The 15,232-nt window shown below is 40.1% G+C and overlaps 1 protein-coding gene across 1 annotated transcript in view; it reads left to right on the forward strand.

The window, feature by feature from the left end:
• The first annotated feature begins 10,193 nt into the window (after nt 1-10,193).
• fras1 (Fraser extracellular matrix complex subunit 1) overlaps nt 10,194-15,232 on the forward strand; it is a 157,166-nt gene continuing 152,127 nt past the window's right edge. Inside the window, exons 1-3 of the mRNA XM_087176054.1 lie at nt 10,194-10,292; nt 11,022-11,129; nt 14,308-14,400. Coding sequence (XP_087032180.1) covers nt 10,194-10,292; nt 11,022-11,129; nt 14,308-14,400 — 300 coding nt within the window. The remainder of the gene's footprint in view (nt 10,293-11,021; nt 11,130-14,307; nt 14,401-15,232) is intronic.

The raw sequence follows: 15,232 nt of genomic DNA on the forward strand, positions 1-15,232 counted from the left end.
CTCCTGTGAGCAGTGGATTTTTATGTGTTACACTATGTTCTTCCACTACAATGATGATGATGACACACACAGCTAACTAGGCAAAGTACTGGCTTAACTGTTAACGGTGTGTTTAAAGTTAAACCTTGGCTGGGAATGTGCAGCACACTGGTCAGTAGCCAGTGTGCTGCATGTAAGCTTTAGTGCCAGCTAGTGTAATCCTGCCAGCGGGACATCCTGTGGCATTTCCCATTTTCTTCTGCCTGACGGGTCTGAAGTTACCGGAGCAGTTTCATGAAACATTATCCAGCTGGTATTTCTCCGAGCAGGATTGCAGTTGTGTTGCAGCGTGGGGGGGTTGCAGCTCTTCTCACAGCTGCCCCAAATTAAAAATTTGGTTACAGATTCATAAGCTCCCCTGCAAGAAATCACAGGCGTCAAAATGGGTCAGAAATCACTCGGCGTTAATTTTTAACTCAAGTTGCATTTTCTACATTCCTCTGAGGCGGAAGGCAGTGATTTAGAAAACTTGCTCAGCCTCGAATCCCCTGGTTGCACTGCAGCCAGGCGATGGAGGGCTGCTATCTGCATCACCTAACATGACTTTCACCACACCTGAGTGGAGGATTATTGAAAACCTGTGCTCATGTGCACATGGATGTGAAGGCCGAGGCGGACCTGCAGGAGAATCGCTGCCGTGGGAGCTGCCTGTAAGTGCATCGTCCTCCTCACGCTCAGGAATATACAGAGGATAGAACAATAAGAGAGCGACTTCAAAGGCTTCCCTCACAAAGCTATCTACATATATGAATTATTTACCTTTTGTTTTGTTAGCCTAAAAGCTGTTGTTCTCTTCTCTGAGCTGCCTGACTGTTGCATGCCAAGACGTCTGGCGTTGGAGGTTGAGATGTGCGAGCTGGAGGGACAGTGATGGGTCTGAAGTATATGAGGGCCGCCCCAAGCGCCGTGGGCAGACGGGAGCGACGAAATTGGACCAAATTATATAGATTTGTCAAACCAATTTTGAATTATGCAACGTGGCCCCGGTGCGAAATCTTTGTGGATGAATGCAAATGAGCTTTGTCAAAAATGAGGAACCTGTAAACTAGATAATGAATGAGTCGGCTCCTCCAAAAGGCGCACAATGAGAGGAAACAAGTCTCTCAGATTGAACGCCGGCAGCATGCATTATGTATCACCGCAGGCCTGTGAGATGAAATACAGTATGTCATCCAGTTTCTGTACTTTATGTTCACCTACATCTCAGTCACTTTCACTCATTTTTATATTTTTTCTTCTATGTTCTTTTGGGCCCCTCTCACTAAATCCCCGTGAGACTTTGCAGAAAAATAGTTTCACGCGTTCTTATCTTTCCACTGTTGAAATTCCTAAATCAGACTTAACCTGAAGTACCAGCACAAATTGTCAGAGTGGCGATAAAACTTTTGGCTCGGACTCGAGGCATTGATTTTTAATTAGAGCTAATGAGCGTTGGGACAGAGGAGGTGAATTATTGAGCAAAAAATGCTTCTGTTTGTGTGCTCTTCATTGCAGCGCTGAACAGGAACCCAAAAAAAAAAAAACCCTTTGCCATTAAATCACACCTAGCTGTGTTGTAAACCCTCTTATGTCTGCGTCTCTCTCTCACTTCACTCATGATTTATGTAACATGACATCCCTTTGTGGACGGCTTCTTTGCATGTTTTCTTTTTTTTGCTGCTTGTTGTCTTGAAAGTTTAAAAAAAAAAATTTTTACAGACGAGACTATGACTGTGCATTTCTATTCTTGACCTGCTTAAATTGGTCAGGGGCTGTTATTGCCACCCGGATTAATCTGAGCAGAACGGGGCTCAAGGTTATTTTAGTTTGGCTCCTTCTGTGGCACGATGTCGTATAAAAAATGGTTTGATGAGACTCAAATCTTTGCTATCAAGTAAATGTGTCTGTGCTAAATTGCAGCCGAATTAATCATCTCTTCAAATATATCACAGGCACACTCCTTAAATATATTTATGGTCACGTTGTTTGGGGGGGGTGAGACCCTGTTGCCACTCATCATTTAACATAACTTTATTATACTATAAATATTATTATGTTATATATGTAAACAATACATATTATCTTGTCATAATATCACTACTATTATTTTACACGTATATCAAAACATTTTTCTGTTCTTGTTGTCATTTACATGTCTTTGCATTATGTCCTATTTCTATATGTGGCACCTGTTTTTGTTATGTTACCAATAAAGTTGTTCCAAAAATATTATATATGCATGTTTATGAAGCAGCTTGGTCTCACCAAACAAGCTTTCCTTCAGCCGTTTCATGACTTGTGCGGCTTCAGTGCTGATCTCTCTCTCTCCGTGCTGGACCCTGACTCTTTGGGCCATCTGTTTGATGATCCAGAACCCATTACCCAGCTCGATGCTGATACTTGGCTGCAGGAGCGATAGCAGCGATGGCTGGGCGAGGGTTAGACAGCTGGATTTATGGGCCCTGGGAGGCCAACGATCAGCCAGTCATTTGTCATGTCTTACCAGCAGGTCCACTAATTGGACTGGAGGCACGGTGGGAAAGCTGAATCAATGAGCTAAGGCACAACTTTTAAACTGAGCCTATCCTCCGGATGAATGTGCGCGGCTATTAGCATAACAATGCTAACCCCATTGCAGAGCGCACGGCCTCCTGCTTTACATTGCAGATTCTTTATCTGCTAAATAGTTTGCATTGGTGGTCAGATGATGAATAACTTTCATGACATCCACAGAAGTTGAGGAGTCACCTCTTTACTCTCCTTGACTGCTCTGAATATTTGCCAATGCGTCAATTAAATCAGGCTTTTTTTTTTTTGGCAGAGGCTGTGACAGTTTTAGGTGTCCTTCAGCCGGCCAGCGCTATAACTTTGCTTGTTTTCACAGCTTGCCTCGCAAGAAAATTAGCATATAATCACTCGGCCGGCAGTGAGGGGCGTTGTGGGGTAAAGCAATTAAACGGCAGCAAATGAATGCATTTGAATTCATTTCGGCAGGGATTTATTTGGGAAAAACAGGAGCGGCGCAGCTGTTGCCCTCTAAAAACAGAAATATTAACACTCCTGCTTGTACTGAAGATTCAGAATGATGAGGAGGCAGCTTGAGAGCAGGCAGCCATAATGAGAGAGAGAATGGACGGCCTATTTGAAGCTACAACTTGTTACTGCTTTGTCAGGCTCATTGTTTTAATGCACCTAAAGAAAAAAAAGAAATAGGAAGCTGTGCTGCACTTCTTCTCTCGTGAGTTGAGCTGCTCAAGTCCATTCTTTTGTTATCAAGAATACATCAAAGAACTTACTCTCCTCAGGCATCCTTTGAACTCATAGTTATGACAAGTCTTTTTTCATGTTTAGTAACTTATTTTATGCTTTTACTACAGAAAAGATTTTTTTTTTTTTTTTTTGTCTTTTCCTTTTTTAATGTTCTTCCCAACTCACGCAGCCTAAAACCAACATCGGTCTGAAATTCTTATGTTAAATTATGTCTATAAAAATAACAACGACCTTGGTTTATAGTTTAAATATACAAATAAATTAAAATGCACAATGTGTATCTACACACATTGAAGCGCCACACAACCTCAGACTCATTTAAAATTATCCACCTGTGATGTTCACACTGTTTCAGTTTTGTGATAAAATATTAAAATTCACTGCTACCAGCCTATTTTCTTTATGGAGCAAACAGCACAGTAAAAGAAAAAAAAACTTCCTCCAGCCATGAAGAGCAGAAAGAGAGAAGTTCCCACTAATTGAAATCCCTTTGGCAACACTGCATTCTGGTTGACAATGTCTCCTGTTTTTTCGTGGATGTATAAAAATAATTCTCTAACTCTAACTGAATATGTGTCACGTTGAAGATGATGATAGCGTCATCCTTCGTCGTTATATTAACTACAACGCATTTAGGGAGTAGTATCTGCACTGGAAACGAAGTACGTGGCACCAAAAGCGAGTAAAGTCAAGTCCAGTAGTCCATCTGAAGCATAAAACTAGCATCTCTTAACCCAATTATTATACATATTAAATATTTCCCTCAGTGATTTGTAATGTGTGGATATAAATGTGGTAAAAGATTTTTTAAAAAAACCCAGTTTTGATAGTCATCTGTATTTCAAATCTGACTTGTGAGCTTCATCTTTTGTTCTCAGATATGTGAGGTCATGTTGAACAAACATGTTGGTAATTTCTTGCTGTCAAAGTAAATGTGTCGGCTCACATTGATTTGATTTAGCTCTGCTGATATCCTATTACATTACTGAAACCTGACCCACTTGTACGTAGTCGTTGAGAGAAGTACACACGGCTGTGTAGCAACGAGCTTCAGTGTGATCAGGTTGATTAGCTGTAAATATAAAGCTGTGTTGACAGAACCAGGTTTCCCTGGAGGAGAAGCTCATGTGGTTTTGCAGCCGTCTGAAGCTTCTCAGTCTGCAGCAGAGCTTTTTTGGCCGTCTCCTGATTGAATTTGCCTCGGTAATAGCTTTAGTTTCTATCAGCTCTGGCCCAATTTTAGCCCAATTACGTTTTGCTAGCCTAGCAGGCTGCCTCTCTTCACGCTCCTCTGTCTTGAATGGGAGAGTCCAACTAAACTGATCCCTGCTAATGTTTGACTCTGCCTTTTGTTCCCCGTTGGATTTTAAACGAATCTGCTACTTCAGCTGCCGTAGGGGCAACCGAGTCCTCCCCTCCGTCTTTATTTATCTAAGGGGAACTGATGGAGGATGCAGGGGTTTTTTCTTTCTTTTTTTTTTTTTACCAGTTTCATCCTGCTTGATTTTCATTCAGGCAGACACACTCCTCACTGGGAGCTTCCCAGTGTGACCACAGTCTTCTGATGTCGACTGCAGAGCAAAGTAATGGTGGTTAGAGCAGCACTTTACTCATCACTTAAGTTCCCACTTAAGTTACAAGAAAACACAGTCCCCAGTGCTCCTTCTGCTTGATGCGAAGAGATAAGAGTACAGTATGATGAGAGAGGAAGTCAGAAACAATATCCCAGAAAAGAAGTTAGTCGTTCTTAGTAGAGTTGAAATGATAAATTCATGAACAGATTAGTCAATTGACTGAAAAATGAATGAAATATTTTGATGTGGATACTGATCTTTCACTGGTTCCAGCTTCTCCAAAGTAAGAATTTAATGCTTTTCTTTGTCACGATTGATTCTTTGATCAAAACAGGAAATTTGAAAACATGACTCAAAATAGGCATCTTTGTTGACACAACAACTTGTTGATTAATCTAGAAAATACTTAATAATAACACTAACAAATAATGTCTTTAATCATCAAGGCAACATATTTTTTTTAAACTATTGGTGCTTTCAAATGGAGTTATTTGTTTTCAGCAAGTGACATCAAGGAAACAACAGATCTTAGCTACTAAGTGTACTGCTGAAATAATTAGCTGATTAAATTATTAGTGTTAGTATCATTAGTTGTTTGATCCTTTAAGTAATGTATTAAACGAAAATGCCAAATACAGTATTTCCCTTAAGGAGGATTAGCTGCTTTCCACAGTTCTATCTGGAAACTGATATTCTTTGTATCAATGCACCACTGCTTAGAAAGATGATTTATTCACTTTATTTCACATTATTCAGTTTGTCTGAGATTCAAACCGACAACCTACCATCCAAAGGTCCAAAGTGCAAAACTCAGCCTTATCTCTGCCCCATAAAACAGTCTCTACTAGGATGTACTACGTGTGAAAGTTATGGATCTATTTTTTTCTTTATGAAAGTGGAGACGTGGAGCCGCGCTGGCTGAGCTAGTTCGGCCCTAAATCACATCTGAGGCAGAGAGTGAAATGAAAGCCCCCAACTCCTCAGACGTTTAATCAACGAATCCTAGGTATGGGTCCCTGTAGGGGACAATCTCATTGGGAGGAGGGGAGGAACTGCCATTACCACTCAGGCTGCTGTCTGCTGTATGCCTCCCCTGGCTCTGACTTGTCAGAGCGGGAGGGGAGAGGTCAGGTAATAGCTGGTCCAGGTTTCGAGGGATAACTCTGCTCCCTTGCCCCGCCACTTTAAGAGGTCCATTTTCACAGCGAACCTGGGGTCAATCCCATTCTGCTCGTTGTCCTTTCAAGAGGTAAACAGGACGAGAGTTTGGAATTGACTGCAACCTCCTTGACCCCCCCTGAGACCTGGGCTGAAATGGAGTTGCCGCTTAAGCCGCAGCACACACACAGTCCGGTCAAACCTGAATCCACTTATAGAGTTGGCTGCTGTGCTAATTTTACCCAGCTCTATTAAGAAAGACTAAATGGCATGAATGGCAGCCACAGACCCATAACAGGAAACTTATTTCTGAAGGCATACCCAAATACACACACTCACTTATTATTAACCTGTGACCTCTCTGCCTATTTTAAGTCAAAGGAATCCAAATCTTTCACATGATGTTCTTGTTTTACAAACATCAAATATACACATACGAGTTATTAATATGATCTGACACTCCCATCACCTCAACATACAACACCAAACACACATACTGTAGTCAGTGCAACACACACTCATGCACATATTAAAAGGCCTTTATGATCGCTAGAGAAATATATTTTAGCCAGTATGACAATTTAAAAATGAAGTAAAAACAGACTTAAAGGAGGTAATTGTAAGTTTTTCTAATGCTACATAGCTAACGTTAGCATTAACAGCTGTTTACTTACCAGTCTAGATTGCCGAAGCTCTTGTAAAGTGACAATCACCACCACCTGCTTCCAATATATTACCAATTTAACACCTAACCCTTCTAGTTTTACAGTTGTTGCACTTTCCCCTGTAATTTGATAGCTTTTTGTATTTCTTTTTAAAGCTTTCTAAATTTTCATAAATTTAAATTTCATAAAAGGAGAGAATTACTGAGTAACCTAGAGTTCTGCTCTTCTGGCCCAATCAGAAGATTTTCCATCCATAAGATTTGCTTTGAACCTATTTTCTCTCATAGTGAAATCTGTTGGAAAGCTTTCAGATAAAGGAAAGATTGTCACCACTTTGGAGAACATCACTGACCTGTAGTGAGATTGGTCGGTACGGTGCATCCCTGCTGAAGTTTTTCTGTAGAGGATGTCACTCTGGCCCTTTGAAAGTGAACGTAGGGATTCACTGGGGGTTCAGAAAAGGTCATGGGCAGGTATCTGCAATCATGGACTGGTATACTCCATGGGACCACCTGATCTCGTTCCACCCTGTGAATTGCTTTTTTCAGACAGACGTCATTACCTGAGAGATAGTTCTCCTTCCTGTAATAGTGTAAATACACAGAGGGGTGCAACTCTGTTGTTGTTGCAGTGAATCTGGTTTGTTTTTATCTTGTATTAGAACCTCCTGTTTGTACCTTTCAACAGCTGCAAACACAGAGAAGCCGAGTGGGGAGCTCTTGTGTGTTAATGCAATGCAACAGGAATGTTTGCTGCACTGTACTCTCAAATTCGACAAATCTGGAGCTTTGTCTATAATCCATCCTCACTGGTAATGCTCAGCCAATGGATGGATGTGTTGTGTGTCTGTGTTTAAATACAGCACATTTGTCTCCATTACTGTGAGCGAGACAGCAATCACCATTGTGTCCTGCACCTGTGCTGGAAGTGCCTCTGGGCTTTCGCTTTGCTCAAGATGAAACATTTTCAACTCAAGCTGAAGCATCATCGTCGCGCTTACCTGGAATGAATTTGCATCTTTCACCCGCTTTGACTTTGTGTGCATTCACCTTTTGAATTTTGTCCGATGTTGGACCTAAATGCATTTTATACGGGTTGTAACTACCCTATACATAATGTACCATAAGCAGTATTTATGAATGTCTACAGGCTACTGATTGGTTGGTTTAGTGTCTATGTAAACAAATGGGGTGGGCCAGCAATTGTGCCACTGTGTCTAGCAGTCCATAAACCTGATTCAAACCTAGGTTACTTACTTATCATTATTTTTTTCTTTTTGTGACATTACTTTAAGGGGCAATCCTCAAGCTCAAGGTTAGATGCACAATTTTTGTTTTCCTTATTACCCCATGTTTTAGGAGTTCCTCGAGGAACTCTCCTGGATCCTTTTGGGATTGCAGTCACTTTAAAGGCTCCTGGAAACCTAAATCTCTTACATGCTCTAATGGCTTTAAACCCATATTGAAAATTATGGTGTAAGGATTATTTCAGTGACTTTATTTAATTAGGATAAAATAACGTGTGCAACTTTTTCTGGTAAATGAAAGGAAGCATTTAACATTATTTTGGGAAAAATATATTCGCTTTCTTGCTAAAATATGAGTCAACAACCAGCAGTCAACTAGCTTAGCTTAGAACAAAACTGGAAGTTGGGGGAAACACTTAGCCTGGTTCTGTCCAAATGTACAAACATTTGCCTATCAGCATCTATCAGGCTCAAAAACAACAAAACTTTGGAAATGGAACTTTTTTTTGGCTCGGCTGCTGACTTCCTGGAAACTTTAGCAGCTAAGCTAAGCAGCTGCTGGCTTTGGCTTTGTAGCATACAGACACATGAGTTGGTATCTAAATCTCATCTAAATCTTGAAAATAAAGAAGATAAGTATATTTCTCAAAATGCCAGACTATTCATTTTAGAAGAACATGTAAGGGGAAAAGGGGAAGTTAGAGGTTAATTTGCATCTCCTGTATCATCTGTTTGTGCCTGATCTAGTTTTGTTTCGTTCCTCAGATCATGTGTGTGAACCTTTGTTAAATAGTTTCTGTCACATAGAACGAAAGCCTTATGGGAAAAACTTCATCATTCAGCTGACACCCACAATCCTATTACTAAAGACCGTCGCTCCTCCCTCTCCTCCCTGAGCCAGAGCATTATTGTTGTGTGCAGAGATTGCCTATGACACGTTCGCCCTTATATAAAACTCATTACACATCTGGCCACAGCTGTGCAGAGATGCACACCCACAAACTCGCAATTAAACACACTTTCACAGACACATAAATAGCTCACACACTATAGGGAACATATCAACTCACATTCTCTCTCCAGGAGTGCCATTCCCCTCAGCTGGCTGCTTTCGCTAATTAAATTTTCATTCTGTGGTGTTCTCCTTTCTGACTGTGTCTTTCAACATGACCTATAGCTATTCCTACATTTCACTGCATGCTTACTGCATGACATTCTTATGTACTTTAATTCAATTAAGTAGAGGAGTCGTTGCACAGATTAAGTTTGGCTCTCATTTTTCTCTGAAATTCAAAGTGCTTGTTCAGGGATTTTAGCAGCATTAAAGGATAATTGGAGTTTATGATGACTTGGGTGTTATTTTCATAATTTTGCCAACACTTGCAAACAATCCATCAGGTTAGCCAAATTAATTTGAAGAGAAACATAAGGAACAGTAAAGTTATTACCCTGAGTCTGATCATTCATTTTACAGACGTATTTCTTGCATCAGCTTTGACATGCCGTGCTTCCTACAGGCGTGCGCTTGTTTCTGTTGTAGTCCTGTCATCATGTTCCCACATTTTATCAATTACTGTGGTGAGAAAACATGTTACCATTGATGATAGATATGCCAGAACTACAAAAATAAGACCAATGTTTTAATAAATCTAGTATTGTGAGCATTTGCAGACCTTTACAGTGGCTACTAATTGAGTCAGTTCTGATACACAGCTTGTTTTTAGGCCCCGTAGTCTCAAAGGATGCCAACCTGTTATATGTATAACAGGTTGTAATGTGTTATGGTGGATTTTCTCACTGTTCATTATTATAACGGGCTGCCAGAAAAATTTCCTATCATGATCTAATGCTGTGTTTAACATGTTATTGTCCCCATGTGCCTAACACTGGTCACAAAGACCAAAATTATGACCATGGCTTTGCATAAAACCACCCTACTAGACATCTGATACTACTTGAATTTTTTAATACTAACACTAATAGTTGCCTAAGTCAAAAATGCTTATATTCTGCACATACAAAGAGCAAATTAACATGAGATGTTGTTTGTACCCATTACTTTTGTGGCTTTCCTGATTTAATTACAGTATATTCTGTTTATCCTTTGCACATGCAAGAATAGTTAGTTGAGCTCCCAAGAGATAATTGCAAATTTAGGGTTTCTGTAACTCCTACCACTGTATAGCTTCTTGTGTCCATGTATATGGGACAATTAAGAGTCTGGTTGTTAACCTGGGGATGACGTTTCCTATCCATTAAGCGATGTCTACCTCAGTTACCTTCTCAAATGGACCAAAGCCTCCACATGTGACAGTCACCACCCTCCATGAAGTGTCCGCTCCATTCAGCACAGCTGCCCATGTATATTCCTGTCATGAGCGGGTTATTAATCATCCAGCTAAATCAGATTTATGGACTGTAAGGTGATATATCTGAGCATATGCAGACCCTGGAATATTGATTTAACTTTGGCTTTAAGCTAGCCATAAGACATTGTCAGCTAACTGTTATGAGCTATTGACAAATAGCAGGAATGCTAAAGGGTGCAGCCAAATGGCACGAGTGATCTCGAGCCTTTCTTCTGTCTTTGCCCTATCTCATTGTCTAGTTGGCCATGGTGTGCTAGGGTTTTAATCAACAGTGAAGCAGTTTCACTCCACCTGCAGCAGAAATCTGTCAGTGTTTTACAGCTTTAAGTACAGACGATGATAAGAGTTCAAAGTATGAAATGGTTCTCTTATGGCGGTTCTCACATTTTGTAGAATGGAGCAGTAAAACCTTACCCAGCTATCCCGGACCTCTTAGAGCGTGTAATACAAACTGCTGCATTGGAAACGGTTCCCCTGAATACCTGCTCTATGTCTATATGTTGTTATCACGTACTTTCAGAGAGGGAGAGAGTAAAATACAGACCTTTTGAATCAGTCACATTAACATGCACAGAGGGGCCCAGTGTTATATGATTACTGTCATTCGCCCCAGCTGTCAACATAAAGATGACATGTGGGCGAGTTAGGATGATAATGGAGCGTGAGAGAGTGATTTTGTGTTGCCCTCTGTAATGCTTTATGTCTTTTATTGTTATGACAGAACAACACATCATGGAGACCGCAGTTGTGTCGGGAGTGTACCTGCTACAGCGACGTGGCCATCTGCAAGCCCATCCACTGCCCCAACCCACAGTGTGACTTCCAGAGGGTAAGACGCTTTACAGGAGGGGTCTGGGTGTATTTTGACTTAAAGATAGGAAACGACAGCAGATGATTCATATCCAGAGCAATTATAAAAAAAAAAAAAAAGGATAAAGCTATTGTTATTCTAAACAAGGAACCAGAGTTTTTCTAAGAAAACAAATAACAGCTAGCCAAGGTTTCTGAGAAGCTAAACAAAAAAAGAGGCATTTTTAAATTACAAATGAAAATTGAGTTTTTCTGTTTTTTGTAACCTTGGCCCTTATGATGTTAAATAGTTAAAAATGTTAGTTCAACATTAGTAGCTGCTATCTGTTAGCTAGCTAATTTAAACATCACTGTCATGTTAGCGTTTACTGTAAGCTAGGCTAACAGTACACTACAGTGCTAACGCTACAGCCAGGCTGCAGTGTTTATGACATAGAAAGGAAACCATTGTTAAAGTCTTGGCTAAATAACGGCAACATAGTTCACCAGCAGCACAAAATACAGCCCCCAAAATTATCATAAATTTGAACCAACAGCTCTCTTATTATGAAGCCTGCTAAAAAATTATTGATTTTTCACTTCAGTGTTTATTTTAATTGATTTTTTTTTTTTTTTGTGATCAATTATGAATTTGATTGACTGACTGTCAGTTCCCGTGGAATCAAAACTTGGTTGACTAAGACAGAATATTTTTTCTTCCAAAGCATCTCTGCTTTTAAGAAATACTTTCACCACTAAACCTTCAACTGACTGAAATTTCAATGGGAGTGAATGTAAAAAAAGTTTTTTAAGTTTGCCCGTGTGCATGTGTGTTATCTGCTTAAGAATGCAGACCTTTAAAATGTAAGGCTTTGAATGTTCAGGAACCTTGTTTTTGTGATATTTTAATCTCCCTCTCCTCATTTCACCTTGAAGTACAGATCCCCTTTCAAGGGCCCATTTAATCACTCGTCTTTGTGAGTTGGCCTTACAAAAAGAATCAATGAGTTGACAGGCTATTGTGCAGTCAAGTCTGCCGATTGCACCATTTCATTTGCCACAATGGCAACTGTTCGGAGGCTGTTAGTTCCAGCCTACCTTTTTTGGCTCATTTGAATTCACAGGGCCACATTTTCAAAGCTCTTTTTCACTCCATCTATCCGCCTGTTCTTCCCCGTGCTTCTTCCTAAATGTGATTTAAACGTGAAGCCTGTGGTCACGGCATCAAATCCAATCCCAACCCTGAGCTAAGCCAACAATCAATGTCTAATGAATTCCACTCTGCTGGCTAGCAATCCAATGTTAATTAAAAATTAGTCATCATGCTCACCAAGCCGTGTGCTCCCTCCATTTAAAAAGCTCTTAAAATGTGACTCCCCCTCACCTATGCTGTGATAAAAAACTACCAGGGTTTTTATTATCCGCGTGTCTCTGATTCAAGGGCTTTCTTTTGAAATTCACTGCCCTTATCTACAAGCTCAAATTTCCTTTTTCCCCTCCATTTCTCAAATCCATTTCTAAATTTCACATGAGTACCTTAATATTTCTGTAACGTTCTGGGTTAATCGTTTTTCCACAGACCTGTGTGTCTGGATAGTGTGGCTCATATCTCTGTCTTAAAGCAGCAAATTCAAAGTAACACATACTGATGAATACTGATAAAGGATAAGATCCTGGGTATTTTATGTGACAAGATGGCGGCGAAATGAGACGTTTGGAAGACGTTTGGATTTTAGTTACTTAACAACACAATTTAAAACCAACAGAATATTAACATCAGTTGTCGTCAGTCTTCTACGTCAAATAGATGTCGGTATTAGACATCATCCTAACGCTGAATTTTGGTCACCTGACATCTACAACATATATTCAACCAAATATCAACATCTAACGACATTTGGCGGCCATTGACTAATTGTTGCAGCTCTAATTCAGGAGCCTCACTGATTCAATCAGTAGCCTAAAAACTACAGGTAATGATAAAATAATCTCAAACTCTATCTTATCTTTCATCAGTTTGATATAAAGGTCAGACTTTAGGTGAGTTCACTGTTAGTTTACATTTTATATATATTTTTGCAGGAAAGTGGCAAGTGAATCTCAGATTGTCTTCCAGAGAAGCACCACACACTTGCTTGATTTTTATTTTCCTGCAAAAGCAACTGCAATATTCGAAAACCTTGCGTCGTACTAGTTGAGAGAAAGAAAAAAAGAAAGCTTCACTTCATAGTGATAAATGAACTCTTTTCTTTCCGAGCCTTGTCATCCCTCTTTATTCGCAGCAATAAAATCTCAAATTGACTGAAAATGTTTTTTTATGGGCATATTTCTGTGATTAAATTTGAGGCGAGGAGCAGAGGGACTGAAGCAAGCGAAAGGATGAACTTTTCAGGACAACAGGCATAAGAACATGATTCTAAATATATGAAAACATTCAAAAATGTGTTATTGGAGCTTCGTTTATTAGCACATAATGGCTCTTGTGATAGATACATTTCCCACATGCTGTCAAAAATTTAATGACGAGGTGAAAGAACAATATAAACTCTATCTGTTTCTTCACGGCCAACCACCACCTGCTGTGCAGCTCACTCTGTTTTATTGCCCACTCTTGTTATTCACCTTGTACATTTAATTGCCGTTCTTCTGCCTGTTTGTCTCATGCTGCTGATCCATAGTATTTCTGCTCATTATTATACCTTTATTCATTGACACAAGATATTCTCTGAAACTGCTTTCACAAAATGTATTCCTCCCCTCCTGTTTTATTTCTTCTATTCCATACATCTATTTATATTCTCAAATAAACTACGCATCTCAACAATCCACCGGCCCGGCGTCCGGCCCTCTCTACTTTCCCATTTACTTCTCCTGCCGCACACTCGGCCTCAATTAGGGCGTGTAGGTAGCATGGCTGCGTGGTGAATCAGTATTGTAATATTTAGTATTGTAATACCTCTGCTGACTCTCTCTGTATTCTACACGCTGTGCACACCTGATAGAGTCTTCATATATTCAGCCTTGTCAGTTCCATCGTGTTATTTGTGTCACATCTTGGCTAATTTCCATGGAAATAAGACCGTAATCGGCAAGTGTTTGTATTCATGCTGCTTAAAGGGAATCACATCCATTTTCTTTTTTTTACATATTTGTGTGTATTTTGTTCATGCTGGGGCGTGTATGTGTGTATTTCATGTGCATTTTATCTTTTTCTAAAGGGCGAGCTTTTGAGGATCCCTGCCAAAAAGTGCTGCCCGGAGTGCGTCTCCTCGTCCCAGGGTTCCTGCCAGCACGAAGGAGTCATCTATGGAGTAAGTGAAAACATCATATTAAATGTTATTATGCGCACACAAAGATGCTGCATATATGGATCTATTTAAAAAAGCATCTGTGGTACAATAGTGTGCTTTTGAGTTTGTGGCAACAGTTTAAGCCTGTTGCACAGAACCAGCTTCAGAAAGAAATGGTTTTTCCTAGTTTGGTGTGGAAGTACTTGACAAAGCCCCGACCTGAGCCCCATTCAACACCTTAAGCCCTTTAGGATGAACTGAAAATTTCCGACTTTGACCCAGTTCTGATCACTGAACATCAATGTGTGAAATGTCAAAATGCTCTTCTGCTCTTGAATCGTTCCAAAACTGTGAGGAAATCCTGAAACCGAAATCTAAATACCGAATAGTTACTTAAAAAAGTCTTTGGATGACATTTTGTGGGAAATCTTTAATCGTTAACATTAAATCCAAGGTGATGTAACCCATAATACTGCCTCCTCACTGTCCCGAGCTCTAACCTCAAACGCACAGGTGACTGCGCTTTCTCAGTCTTGGCCCCCGGGCTGTAAACAGCCTGCCCAATGTCAGATCTGCCCGTCCATCCACTCTTTCAAATCTCGGCTCAAACAGATTTATTCTCATTAGCGTTCGAGCCAAGATCAGCTGACTCCCTCATTTGGTCTGCTAGCTTGTTTTGTTGTCTGTTGGTGTTTTGATCCTCTCTGATGATTGTATTTTTCTTCATGTTCTACAGCTGTAAGCTGTTTTTAAATGTGCTCTATAAATACATTTCATTTGATTTGATTTGATAATTCACCTTTTAAAACGCATTCATGAATTAAAATTGGTTCCAGAGACCTGCCCCCCCCCC

This window comes from Seriola lalandi, unplaced genomic scaffold (assembly GCF_002814215.2).
Source record: "Seriola lalandi dorsalis isolate HSWRI2012SDOR001 ecotype SW California unplaced genomic scaffold, Sedor1 jcf7180002054524, whole genome shotgun sequence".
Classification (NCBI taxonomy): Eukaryota; Metazoa; Chordata; class Actinopteri; order Carangiformes; family Carangidae; genus Seriola; species Seriola lalandi.